Source organism: Diceros bicornis, chromosome X (genome assembly GCF_020826845.1).
Source record: "Diceros bicornis minor isolate mBicDic1 chromosome X, mDicBic1.mat.cur, whole genome shotgun sequence".
NCBI classification, from domain to species: Eukaryota; Metazoa; Chordata; class Mammalia; order Perissodactyla; family Rhinocerotidae; genus Diceros; species Diceros bicornis.
Genome location: NC_080781.1, coordinates 70,208,614 through 70,222,063, shown reverse-complemented (window position 1 = coordinate 70,222,063; position 13,450 = coordinate 70,208,614). Strand labels below are relative to the sequence as shown.

Genomic DNA, 13,450 nt, shown 5'->3' with positions numbered 1-13,450 from the left:
GAGGGAGTCAGATAGACACACACACACACACACGCATGCAGAGGAAGAAAGACATGGGTGAGGGGGCCGCACTAAGTGAGAGAGTAAGCAAGAGACAGACCCTGAGAAAGTGCAAGCATGAGAAACAGAATCCAAAGGGAGGGTACTCAGAAAGACAAAGACCCTAAGACACGGAGCCCCCCAGGCCCTGAGAAAGTATAATCCCCAAAACACACTCCAAGAGACAGGGAACAGGAGAGAAAGAGACCTAGAGACCCAAAGTGAGACAGAGAGAGAGAGGAAGGGAGGAAGGGAGAGAGGGGAGTCTGACTGACTCAGAAATCAAGAGAGAAAAGATCTTAGGGACAGGAAACATTTCACTATGCTATACTAGAATTCTGGAAAACTCAAACAAGGATTGATCCCAGAATCATCATATCATATTAAATCATTTTGTCCTTATTTTCCCCACAAACTTTGACTATAAAAGGTGTTAAGAATAAAGTAACACAAAATAATCTATCCAAATATAATATCTAATCATAAACAGTTTAACCTTCTCTCCACTGATTTTTTTTTGTGAGGAAGATCAGCCCTGAGCCAACATCCATGCCAATCCTCTTTTTCCTGAGGAAGACCGGCCCTGTGCTAACATCTATCGCCAATTCTCCTCCCAGTATGTCATAGTTGCACATCCTTTTAGTTGCTGTCAGGCCACCTCAGCATGGCCTGACAAGCTGTGTGTCGGTGCATGCCCGGATCCGAACCCGGGCCACCAGTAGCAGAGCGCGTGCACTTAACCGCTAAGCCATGGGGCCGGCCCCTCCATTGATTTTTAATGCAAAGTATTTTAAATGTTTATATCTTTTTGTCATAAAATATTTCACATATTCAGAAAAGTATATAGAATGTAACGAACAGTCGTGTTCCCATATCCCATCTTCACCAAATTTTAACACTTATTCAATCTGCTTCTGATGCAGTTGAAGCCTAATAAGTGACCCTACCCAATCCCATTCTCTTCTTTCCCTCCCTTCTTTCTGAGAGGTAACTAACTCTAAATTCTATATTTACTATTTCTGTGTATGTTTCTATATTTTCACTACATATATATCCCTAAACTGTACATTATCTTTCATGTTTTCAAACTATACGTAAATGGTACCATACGGTTTGTATCATTCTATGACTTACTTTTTCACCCAATGTAGTTTTTCATTTTTCACTCAAAGTGAGACTTACTCAGTAATTCTAATTGCTGTGTAGTATTCCACTGCATGAATATACCAACATTTATTTGTTCTCCTGCTCAGAGACATTTAGATTATTTCTAATTTTGTGAAATAACTGCAATGAACACTCAATGTTGTTATATTTTTCTAGAATGTTGTCTACTTCATCTAAGTTATAAAGTTTCTGGCTTATAATTTTTAAAATATTACTTTAAACATACTTATTTTAGTCTTTATCAAATAGTTCTATTATTTGAGGTTCTTGAGAATCTAATCATGCTGCTTATGTCGTGTGTTAACTTTCGTCAGGTTGACTGCTAATTTATTTTGTTGCTAACTTTTCCTAAGGTTAATTGTCTCCTCAGGTATGCTATAATTCTTAATTGTCATTTCACTTTCAGTGTAGCTGTAATATGTGAGAATCCTGCGTAGCCTAGGTTGATACATCTCCACAGTGATTCTGCATCTGCTTCTGCCAGGTGCTCCAGGGGATCACCAACCCAGATTTACTTTTGAGGTTAGTATTCAGCCTGAGATATTTAGACTACGTAATGTAAACTCAAACCATAAACTATGTGAGGGAAAGCCCAAAATTATGAATTCAAGGAAACAATTTTTCCCACCCCAGAGCCCAGGGTAAAACAGATAAGCTTCCTTGTCATCTCCCTGTAGTGATGGGCAAATTTTCTTCTATCCTATTCTTCACTGGAGCATGTACCCTTTAAAAAGCTTCAGCTTTAATCTAGGTTCTAAGAACTCTCCACCTTATTGAGGGTTCAAGGTATTGTATCTTATTCTTGGGTAGGTGAAAACCAAAGCTGCTAATCTCAAGACTAGCATACCCCTAGGGCTTCCATAGCATACCTTCTTGAATTTATTGTTTAGGTTGTCAGTTCCCTCTTTGTGCCTCGGTCCTGGTGATTTCCACTACTTTCAGAGAGCTCATTATGTATTTATATTCAAACCACAGTGAACTATTGTCTAAACATGTTACACATTTACAAGATTCCATACCTTTCCTCGAATGTCTTATATTTCTTTCTTTCCCTCTTTGCCTGGCAAACTTCTATTCATGCTTTACTATATCTTCAAGAGTCAACTAAAATTTCACCTTAGGAAAGCCTCCCTGCAAGGTTGGCCCTTGGCTCTTGTCTGGAAACTTGAATGGTAAACAGTTCCCTGTACCGATATAAAACTTTCCCTGATAAGAGTGGCTCACTGTGCCTAGACTGTGTGTACAAACAGTGTGGTTTATTCTGAACACCTGTTTTCTTTCTGGGAGTCTGGAATTTGGTAAGAGCCAGGTAGACAGTGCCTATGTGACCAGTCCCCCCCAAAAAAACCCTGGGCACTCAGTCTCTAATGAACTTCTCCGGTAGACGACATTTCACATATGTTGTCATACTTTTTGTGGAGAAATTAGCACAAGTGTGACTACACTGGGAGAGGACTCTTGGAAGGTTATGCCTGGTTTTCTCTGGACTTTGCCCCATGTGCCTTTTCCTTTTGCTGATTTTGCTTTGTACCCTTTCATTGTAATAAATCATAGTCCTGAATATGTCTATATGCTGAGTGCTGTGAATCACCAAACATGGGGACGGTCTTGGAGACCCCTGACACATAGTTTATCAAGCAAATGTTGGCTAAACTCCTTTCTACAATGAGTCAACTGGCAAATAACCTGTGCCTTTGGAAAATTCTGCAGATCCACAGATTACGGACAACTTCAGCAACGGTTACCCAAATTTACTAAAGATAATTTACCTAAGGTGAAAATGTCAGCAATAAAAAAATGCTGGCAGAAAGTTAGTAAAAATGTGGCACCTAGATAAGAAGTCTCAAAGCTTAGCACAAGTGACAATTTCTGTGCAAATACAATAGATTCCATTCTAATTTTGATCTTACTGGATATAATCACAACACCTTAACAATAATGTCTAAAAAAATAAAAAGTGATTCAGAAAACTATGGGCTACTCCAGTTACTAAATATCCTGAATATGTAATTAAAACTTACAAATAGATATTTCATGCTGAATATTCTTATTTCATCATCCACATGGACTAATCATTACTTCTGTTTTAACTTTGTGTTTTGTATATATACATGATAAATAACAGTGAATCAATCAAAGCCACTCCTTAATATCCACTCTGGATATCATAAAATGCTTACAAGGTAAGGCACAAAGGGAATACAAACAAACAGAAGACAAAATCTTTACTCCTAATTTCTTGAAACATTCTATATATTTAACTACCATATTCGCAAGATACACTGTAGTTTTAAAAAGAAAAGCAGCATATCATTAAAATATTATGTGTATATAGCAGTAGTAGTAGTAGTAGTAGTAGTAGTAGTAGAATGGTAAGCTCCATGAGTACATTTTGTTCACTGATATAATCCAAGCTTCTAGAGCAGTGCCTGGCACATAGTAAGCACTCAATAACTATATGTTGAATGAATAAATGTGGTATATTAGGGCTAATAATATGGTTCTACATCATATACAAGAATGCTATCACAAAAGTTTATATCCATACGATAAATTATATACATTTTAAAATGTAAATGCTTACCAATAAAGCTTATTCTAAAAATACTGAAATAATAATAAATTGAATATTTTGAAGTAGTTTATATAGTCATTTCCTCATCACAAAACTGCTCTTCTAATAAAATACTAAAACGCAGAAATGGGGATGCTGTAAGGAAAACTTAAATGACTTATTCAAGATGCTGCTTCTCAGAAAATTCAGAAAGCTATTACAGAAGAACTAAATAGCAACTCTTTGAAGTGAAAATGAAATATGCAATGAAAATCATATTATAGCTCAAATATAGCCACGCACTTATTTAATATCCATTTCAAATTCCAGGTGAAACATTTTGATCCTTTAATATTTCGTATTCATATTTTCTTACATTTACTATAAGAAAGTGATTTTTTTTAATTGATGTTTTAATAGTTTTTAACATTGTGAAATTTTGGGTTGTACATTTTTGTTTGTCCATCACCATATATATGACTTCCTTCACTCCATGTGCCCACCCCCCACCCCCACTGCCCCTGGTAACCACAATACAGTTTTCTCTGTCCATGTGTTGGTTTATATTCCACATATGAGTGAGATCATACAGTGTTTGTCTTTCTCTTTCTGGCTTAGAAAGTGATTTTCTTTTTTAAGTTACACAGTACCAGCTATACAGTCACGTGCCACATAATAATGTTTCGGTCAATGAAGGATCACATATACAAGAGTGGTCCCATAAGATTAGTACTATATAGCCTAGGTGTGTAGTAGGCTATACCATCTAGGTTTGTGCAAGTACACTCTATGATGTTCACACAAGGACAAAATCACTTAACAATGCATTTCATAGAACTCATCCCCATCGTTAAGCGAAGCATGACTGTACATATGTTCATATACTATGATCTATTCAGCCTTATATAGCGTTAATCTAGATCTAAAGAACAAAAATAGATTTTTAAAAATATTTTTTTCATCTATTTGTTCTGGAAAATGTTTCTGATAAACTATACATGTACATAGCTGCAAAAAATATAAAATACACCCATAAATGAATGACTTCTATTTGCACACAGCTAAAATGAAAACAAGACCCTAGACAAGTAGTCAAAGTTTGTCATTTGGAACCCACAGCCTTCCCTGTCTGCTTCTAAGTTCACAAGATGTTGCCACCCACCCTCTGCCCCCATTTTTTCCAACCTTTTTCACATTACGGCATATATGGAAAGCAATAATACTTATACAGCACACCAGGGAAAATGGAAGAGGCTACTCATTTCTGGAGGTGACCCAGCTGCCTCAGACCCCACCTGTACTTCCAAGTGATGAAGGGATCAATACCTCAGCATAATTTATGTAACCCATTTACAACACAGGATGAGACATGCTGGTTAGTCTATTCTCTTTCTTCTCTTAACCATAAGTTATGAGAAAAAATTTCAATGAGAATATTTTTAAAAAATCATTCCCAGAAACACATAAACTTTAAGCTACTTATTTCTAATTATGAGATGAGAGACTGAGGAGAATTTTAAATGAAAAGGCATATTGGGAGAGCAAGGGAGGAGATAACAGGAGCTTCCCATTACCTTAAATTAAACTATAACCATTCCTTTACTAATCTTAGAAAAATATTCTTTAAATCTAATCGGAAGATGAACACTGATAATAAACTGTCTTTATGGGGTAATAGGAGAGAAGAAAGAGGAGGGAAATTTTGTAGTTTAATTTTTACTATTCCCCTGATTTTTTAGAGAACTAAGCCAGGGTCTGCAGTTAGGCTGCCATCTGTCTTTTCCAAGGAGGTACTGAAGAGAGAAATGTTTATCAAGGAATCGCCCAATTAGTTCAGCTGCAGGCCTGAGACCAGCTAAGCTTGTCTGAGTGCAGGATCATGACCTAGCTGACACCCACATCTCTCTTCTCTTCACAGACAGTCAAGTGCTTTGCTCCATGACTCCCAAATGCCAAATATTTAGAGCTATTTACACTGTACTATCTCTAGATATTTGATATTTCAAATATTCAGATATTTGGCTCCAGTTATGGAGTTCCCAGACACCCAGTCAGTGCACTAGGAGGATATAGAGCCTCAACATTAATTCTTCAAATGTAGATATGGGTAAAGGCAACTTTAGCCATTGGGAAGTTCAATCGAAGACTTGCACTGTGTGTACACTCATGCACAAGAGAAAGAAAGAAAGAGAAAGTGAAAGAGGTAACACAAGTTGTATCTGATACAGGGGAAACCTAAAGTAGACAAAAATTATAGATTATGAAGAATTACTAAGGAAAAAGACTAAACCATTAAAACTAGTTTTACTATATACAATTAATTACAATCATACTTAATTACCTGAAATGCTTCTAGTTATTTATATGTAGTTAAGTGAAAATATCATGGTGGCTTTGAGATTGGATGTATCTAGGTCTGAATCCCACTTCTACCAATCATTCATAAAAATAAAGATATCAACAACATTGCAAGGCTGCTCAAGAAAGAATTAAGACAGCTCACAACGTGGAGTAAAAATAATACAGAGTTCAGGTATATACATGTAAATAAACATTAGTTTTTTTTTCCTTTCCTCTTAAATACCGGAGAGAGCACAATGGCTTGCTTGCAATTAAACATTCATCAGATATTTGTTGTTATTATGTATACCTGATTATCCTAGATGCTTACCAATTGAGGAAAGATATTCCTTTGAGCCAATTAGTGAGGATAATTAATAACTGAAAAAACCACTGACATGATGACTTTATATTTTCTAAATCAATGCTCCATGATAAAGGCAACATTCATTAGACTCACTTTCTTCCAGTTTTAAAGAGACTGAGGGATTGTTTCCTGTTTCATCCACATTTCCTTCACCACCTCCTCGAGATCTTGAATTCCAGACTTTAATCACTTCAACATCATTGTCACTGCCGCTTCCACTTGAGCTACTATCTTTTTTCCCCCTTTTCCCCTTTGTTTTCTTCTTTCTAAAAAAAGAACAAATTCACACTATTAGGAAAGCATAGTAAAGATACAAACGTCAATTATCAGATGACAAGCAGCAAGTAGGGATTTTAAATGTGTCAACACAAGGCACAAAAAGTATTTAATTTACTTTGTATAATCATCGGAGCTTAAACTCATGGAGGTTTCATCGGAATCTGAAGCTATAAATTCATCCATACTGTCTTCATCAAAATATCCCTAGAGAAAAAAAATGATGACTGTTTTAATAGTTTATTTCAACTTATATTAGAAATTATAATGATGTTTGCTTATTCCATTTAAGGATAAGTTAACTGTCATGAGATAAGGAAAAACTGAGGAACTATGATAGACTAGAAAAAATTAAGGAGACATGATAGATATGACTACTAAATGCAATGTGAGGTCTTGGACTGAATCATGGAAAAGAAAAAGGACATAAGTACAAAAACTAATGAAATCCAATTAAAGTCTGTGGTTTAGTTAATAGCGTTGACTCAATGTTAATTTCCTAGTTTTGATCATTTTACTATAGTTATGCAAGATGTTATGATTAACATTTAATACTCCTTCCATAATCATAATGCATTCAAACATAGAAATTATCTAGAAATAAAATAGGTTGAATTACTGCCCCACAAAGCAAAATAAAATTCAAATATACAGTAAATTCTATACAGATCAACCTTTTTGCTAAAGTTATTTGGCTTCCAACAGATACCTTTTAGTCAATTTTAAGTAACTTGATTTACCTTATTTTCTTTGCTAATGTAGTCTAGCTGCAAACACCAAGGATGAGTCCAGATTCTACTTAACATCTGGAAATCTTGGAAAAGCTTTGCACCTGCCTTTCCTCTTCCACCTTCACTGCTATTACCCACACCTGATCAAAATAAAAAATGTTAATGTTAAGACATAAGAATTCTCTATTTCAACCAAGGTATATCTAAATTAGGGGTTTTAACTTTATCTGTGCCATGGACTCCTTTGGCAGGGTAGAGAAGCTTACAGACTCTCTTCCTTAGAATAATGTTTTGAAATACATAAAATAAATAGGATTACAAAAGAAACCCATTATATAGAAATTATCAAAATATTAAAAAAGAAATTTGTGGTATAGTAATATATGTACTTTATTAAGGCATTAAATAAATATAGCAGCAAGTCTAACAATTAATCCAAAATTTTGAAGTATTGACAAAGGTAAATAATTCTGAGAAATCAGTAACAACAATAATATGTAGAAATATTTCTGATTTCTATCAGTAACAAAATCACAGTTATCACTACTACTACTATGGTTTTTTGCATACATTCATAGTTGGAAAAAATGCTACATTTTTGTTAGAGGTTAGTGAAAATTAATATTTAATTTTTTCTTATTCAGGTTCATATACCTCCCTAAATTCTATCCACAGACCCTAAATTACAAACTTCCATTTTAGATAAAGCCTCTCTCTGTGTACAATCCTTTAGCAACTCTTTCCAACTATTCCTACACACAAAAAAAATGTACTTCTAAAAATTATATTTTTCATGTTGAAAACATTAGATTTCTTCTGTCCAAAGTAATTTCAAAAAAATTATATTTTTTCTATGCAAATGAAACGAATGCACATTTCGTTAATATGACAAAAGTATCAACGGGGTAAAACGCAAAAGATCAAAGCTAATTTTAAAAAAAACATCATTTAAGCAACAACATATTTTTCTCTTCCCAGTTTTAAAAGATGTAAATTCATCAATAATTAGCAAGCCTGCCTCTATGAGTGACAAGATAAAATTTAGTAATGATATGAAACACTAATAAAAATGCATAAAGATCAGGTACTGATTATTTTGCCTTCTTAGACGTATTTCCACTGTGTATGACACCAATCATTGCTGTAAAAATGAGGTATCTAATTTCTTGATATACAACTGTTCATAGTATTCCCTTATAATTCCTTAATTTCTGTAAGGTCAATAGTGATGCTCTTTCATTCCTGATTTTAGTTATTTGTGTCTCCTCTCTTTATTACTTTGTAAGTACAGCTAAAGAGTTATCAACTATGCTGATCTTTTCAAAGAACCAACTTTTGGCTTCAATAATTTTCTTTACTGTTTTTCTTTCCTCTTTTATATTTATTTCTGCTCTAGTCTTTATTATTTCCTTCCTTCTACGTGCTCTGGCTTTAGTTTGCTCTTATTTTAGTTTCTTAAGGTAGAAAGATAAATTTCAGATCTTTCTTTTTTAATATAGGCATTTACAGCTATATTTCACTCTAAGCATTGCTTTACCTGCATCCCATATTCTAGTACCTTGTGTTTTTGTTTTCATTCACCTCTAAATATAATTTCTCTTGTGATTTCTTCTTTGACCCTTTGGTTATTTAGGAATGTGTTATTTACATTTGTGAATTTTCTAACTTTCCTTCAGTTATTGGTTTGTAATTTCATTCCAATGTGGCTAAAGAAAATATTTTCTGTATTTTATCCCTTTATATTAATTGAGGCATGTTTTATGGTCTAAAATAAGGTCTATCTTGGAGAATGTTCCATGTGCACTTGAGAGTAATGTGTATTCTGCTGCTGTTGGATGGAATGTTCTATAGATGTCTATTAGGTCTAATTGGTTTATAGTATTTTTCAGGTCTTCTATTTCCTTTTTGATCTTCTGCCTAGCTGTTCTATCCATTATTGAAAGCCTTATTAGTTTTTAAAATTAATGTGAGAGAGAGATATCAAAAGAAGTAAGCTAAATTTAACTACCATTTTATTCTCCAAGAAAGACTGACTATAAAGTCAGTTTTTGTTTTGTGGGGGGAAAACTACTCTTGTACATATCATAAACATCTTCTATTATAGAAAATCTTCATAAGACTTTTAAGCCTAACTGGCTAAGGCAGAAAAAGGAAGGAAATTTTAAAAAGGAAAAACTGAAGTTTCCTCTACCTAAGCTATTAATTTGTATTAGAGTTGATATTCCTTGCGGAGAATGGGAACCCCATTGAAAAGGATATGCTAACAAGTTGGTCAAATAAACATCCACAGAAAAATGTTCTCTACTCAAGAGTATTGACAATTATTATTGAATCACTCTATCTTTTTTTAAAAAAAATGTTTTGACTCCAAGTGGCTTTATTTGGAAAAACAAGCACCAAAAAAGGCAAGTGAATACATAATGAACTAAGCGTAACAATCTGTTATTGAATTGAACCTCATTTACACCTATGGTTTCTACACAAGGTGTTATCATGGGGTCTGTGGTAAACTAAATAATGGTCCCCCCAAATATATCCACATCATCATCCCAGGCACTCATTAATGTTATTCTATACGGCAACAGGGACTTTGCAGATGCAATCAAGATAAGGACCCTAAAAGGAAGAAGACTATCCTAGATCATCCAGGTGGGTCCAATGCAACCAAAATGGTCTCTATAAGAAGGACCCAGAAGTGAGAGTCAGAGAAGGTGATGTGACGACATAAGCAGAGATTGGAGTGATGCATTTTGAAGATGGAGAATACAGGCAGCCACCAGAAGCTAAGAAGGCAAGGAAACATTTTCTCTCCCCAGAGCATCCAGAAGGAACCAGCCCTGCTAACTTTAGCCCAGTGAAACTAACATTGGACCTCCAACTCCTATAACCATAAGAGCATAAATCTGTGTAGTCATAAGCCATAAAATTTGTGGTAATTTTTTACAGCAGCAACAGGAAACCAATACAGCATCCTAGTGAAATGTTTATCAAACCTGGTGTACAACAGAATCACCTGGGAAGTTTGTTGAAGATACAGATTGCTGGATCTTATTCCTAGAAATTCTGATTCCCTAGATCTGTGATGAGGCACAGAAATCTAAACTTTCTAAGAAGCTTCTCAGATAATTGTCATGCTTCAAACCAGGGTACAAGTCAAAAAAAAAGTGTTCGGGGGAAAACTAACTGCCTGAATTAGTTTCCTAGGGCTGCCATAACAAATCACCACAAACCTGAAATCTTAAGACAACAGAAAGGTACTCCTTCATAGCTTGGAAGTTCAGAAGTCTGAAATCAGTCCCACTGAGCCAAAATTAAAGTGTCCAGAGGGCTGTGTTCCCCGTGGAAGCTCCAGGAGAGAATTTGTTCCTTGCCTCTTCCAGCCTCTTGTGGCTGCTGGCATTCCCTGATTTGTGGCCACATCACTCTAATCTCTGGCTCTGTGGTCATACTGCCTCCTCTTTTATGTGTATCAAATCTCCCTCTGCCTCTCTCCTACAGAAACACCTGCAATTAGAATTAGGACTCACCTGGGCAATCCAAGACACTCTCCTCTTCTCAAGATCCTTCATTTGATAACCTCTACAAGAATCCCTTTTTCTTATAAGGTAACACAGGTTCCAGGAACTAGGACCTGACATCTCCAGGTGGCCATTATTCAGCCTACCACACTGCCCTAGTGCCCTTCGAGGCTATTTAGGAATGAAGACAGTAGCACTGAAGCAAACTTTCCAAAAATACAAGATTAAATCTTTTTATATTCAAATCCCCTTTTGACTCTTTACAAATCACAATTACGCCATTAAAAAACAACCAGTCTCAAGGCCGGCCCCGTGGCATAGCGGTTAAGCGCACGCGTTCCACTGCTGGCGGCCCGGGTTCAGATCCCGGGCGTGCACCGACGCACCGCTTGTCGGGCCATGGGGTGGTGGCGTCCCATATAAAAGTGGAGGAAGGTTGGCATGGATGTTAGCCCAGGGCCAGTCTTCCTCAGCAAAAAGTGGAGGACTGGCATGGATGTTAGCTCAGGGCTGATCTTCCTCACAAAAAAACAAAAAACAACCAGTCTCAGTAGAGTATTCTGATAATTAATGAGGCTATGATAAGCAGGGAATTGGGGGTGATCATAGTACTGTACCATGGGCTATAGATATAATAGATTTTATACAGAGTTTTCCCAAGTCCTGAAAATTATTTCAAAGAATCTTCCATGTAAATGATTAAAAAGGATTGATCTAGAGAGCTTTACGGGTGAGTGGCCACTAAGAATTTGGAAACACCTTCTAGGATTTCCACACACAGTTTATCACAAAATCTTTACTAATGAAATAATTCCTTTGTACTATCTCAGAAATCTGATTTTCTATCCTCTAATGCTCATTAAGAGTTAACTGCTAGGAATCAAGAACACTTTTGAGCATAACAAAAATTTAGGAAAGCCTGAAAACCCAAGCAATGACACTCATACCTAGAGGTGCCAGAAGAATTCTACACATAATAAACAATAAGCGAAAAAAGAATATCTCATTGGTATTGGTTATTTCACTGCCACGATACACCAATGTTGGCCCTATAAAGCTGACTTGAAGAAAATGGCTTGGTTCTGATTTCTAAACATATGCTGTTACATCTGTTCAAGTCTAAATCTAAACCTTGTAGTCATACCACCTTCTAATTAGCCACACTATAGGAATCTCACATAAAAACTACCATCCTTGAACTGTCATGCAAAGACCACTAAAACTAGTTAACATTCTCTGGCGTATACTTATTTTATTTAGGCAGAAAGCAGAAGAAACAAAAGAATAATATTTTAAGTACCACAGAGCTCCCGGTTCATATCATCAAACAGTCCATCCTTAGCCCAAATTCCTACTACCTTGAGAGTTTTAAAAGCCTTGAGCACAGAGTGTAACATACAGGGATCCCAGACTAATAATATCCTCAGACCCCTCAGAAACAACTGCAAATCCTTTCTGAAGTAACCAATCTTTATCCCAGGCCTCAAAGAATTCCCACATATAATACTCCAAGGGATATTAGGAACTTGTGGTCAAAAGTACTTAAAAACACAGGGAAACAAGGCAGCATGCCTGAAAACCAAAAGAAATGAGAGAGTGAGAGATGAAAGAGACCTATAAGGATTTCAGGAATTGGAATGCAGACATAGACTATAACTGTTTGTTTAAAGAAATGTTAAAAATAGTCTTGAAAATATATGAAAGACACAGGAAATCATAAAGAACAAACAATTAGCTTGAAAATAACTGAATAAAACTTGTGTAGATAAAAAAGTAAGCCACTGAGTTTTTTAGAAAGTTTTATTGCGATACAGTTCACAAATAACACAATTTACCATTTAGAGTATACAATTCAATGGCTTTTAGTATATTCACAGACTTGTGCAACCATCACCAAAATCCAGTTTCTAAAACATTTTCATCACCCTAAAAGGAAACTCTGCACCTCTATGCCATCATCCCCCGATTTCCTTATTCCTCTCACAGTTCTAGGAAACCACTAATCTACTTTGTCTCTATAGATTTGTCTACTCCGGACATTTCACATAAATGGAATCATACAATATGTGGTCATTTGTGACTAACTTCTACTTAGCATATGTTTTCAAGGCTGATCCATGTTGCAGCATGCATCCGCAATTTTTTCCCCTTCATTGTCGAATAATGTTCTATTATATGCATATACCACATTTGTTTATCCATTCACCCACCAGTTGATGGACATATGGGTTGTTTCTAGCTCTTGACTATTACGAACAATGCTGCTATGAACATTAGTGTGCAATCTTTGTGTGGACACATGTTTTCATTTCTATTGGGTATACACCTAAAAGTGTAATTGTTGGGTCATATGCTATACTTAACTTTTGAAGGAACTGCCAAATTGTGTTCCACATCAGTTACACCATTTGACATTCCAAACCAGCAACATATGAGCGTTCCAATTCTTCCACATCCT

General features: G+C 35.7%; 1 protein-coding gene across 1 annotated transcript in view; it reads right to left on the bottom strand.

The window, feature by feature from the left end:
- The window catches only part of LOC131401165 (transcriptional regulator ATRX-like), a 106,976-nt gene that overhangs the window by 27,791 nt on the left and 65,735 nt on the right, over nt 1-13,450 (bottom strand). Inside the window, exons 14-16 of the mRNA XM_058536228.1 lie at nt 7,484-7,614; nt 6,862-6,950; nt 6,561-6,733 (exon numbers count right to left, since the gene is read on the bottom strand). Of these exons, the coding sequence (XP_058392211.1) occupies nt 6,561-6,733; nt 6,862-6,950; nt 7,484-7,614 (393 nt within the window). The remainder of the gene's footprint in view (nt 1-6,560; nt 6,734-6,861; nt 6,951-7,483; nt 7,615-13,450) is intronic.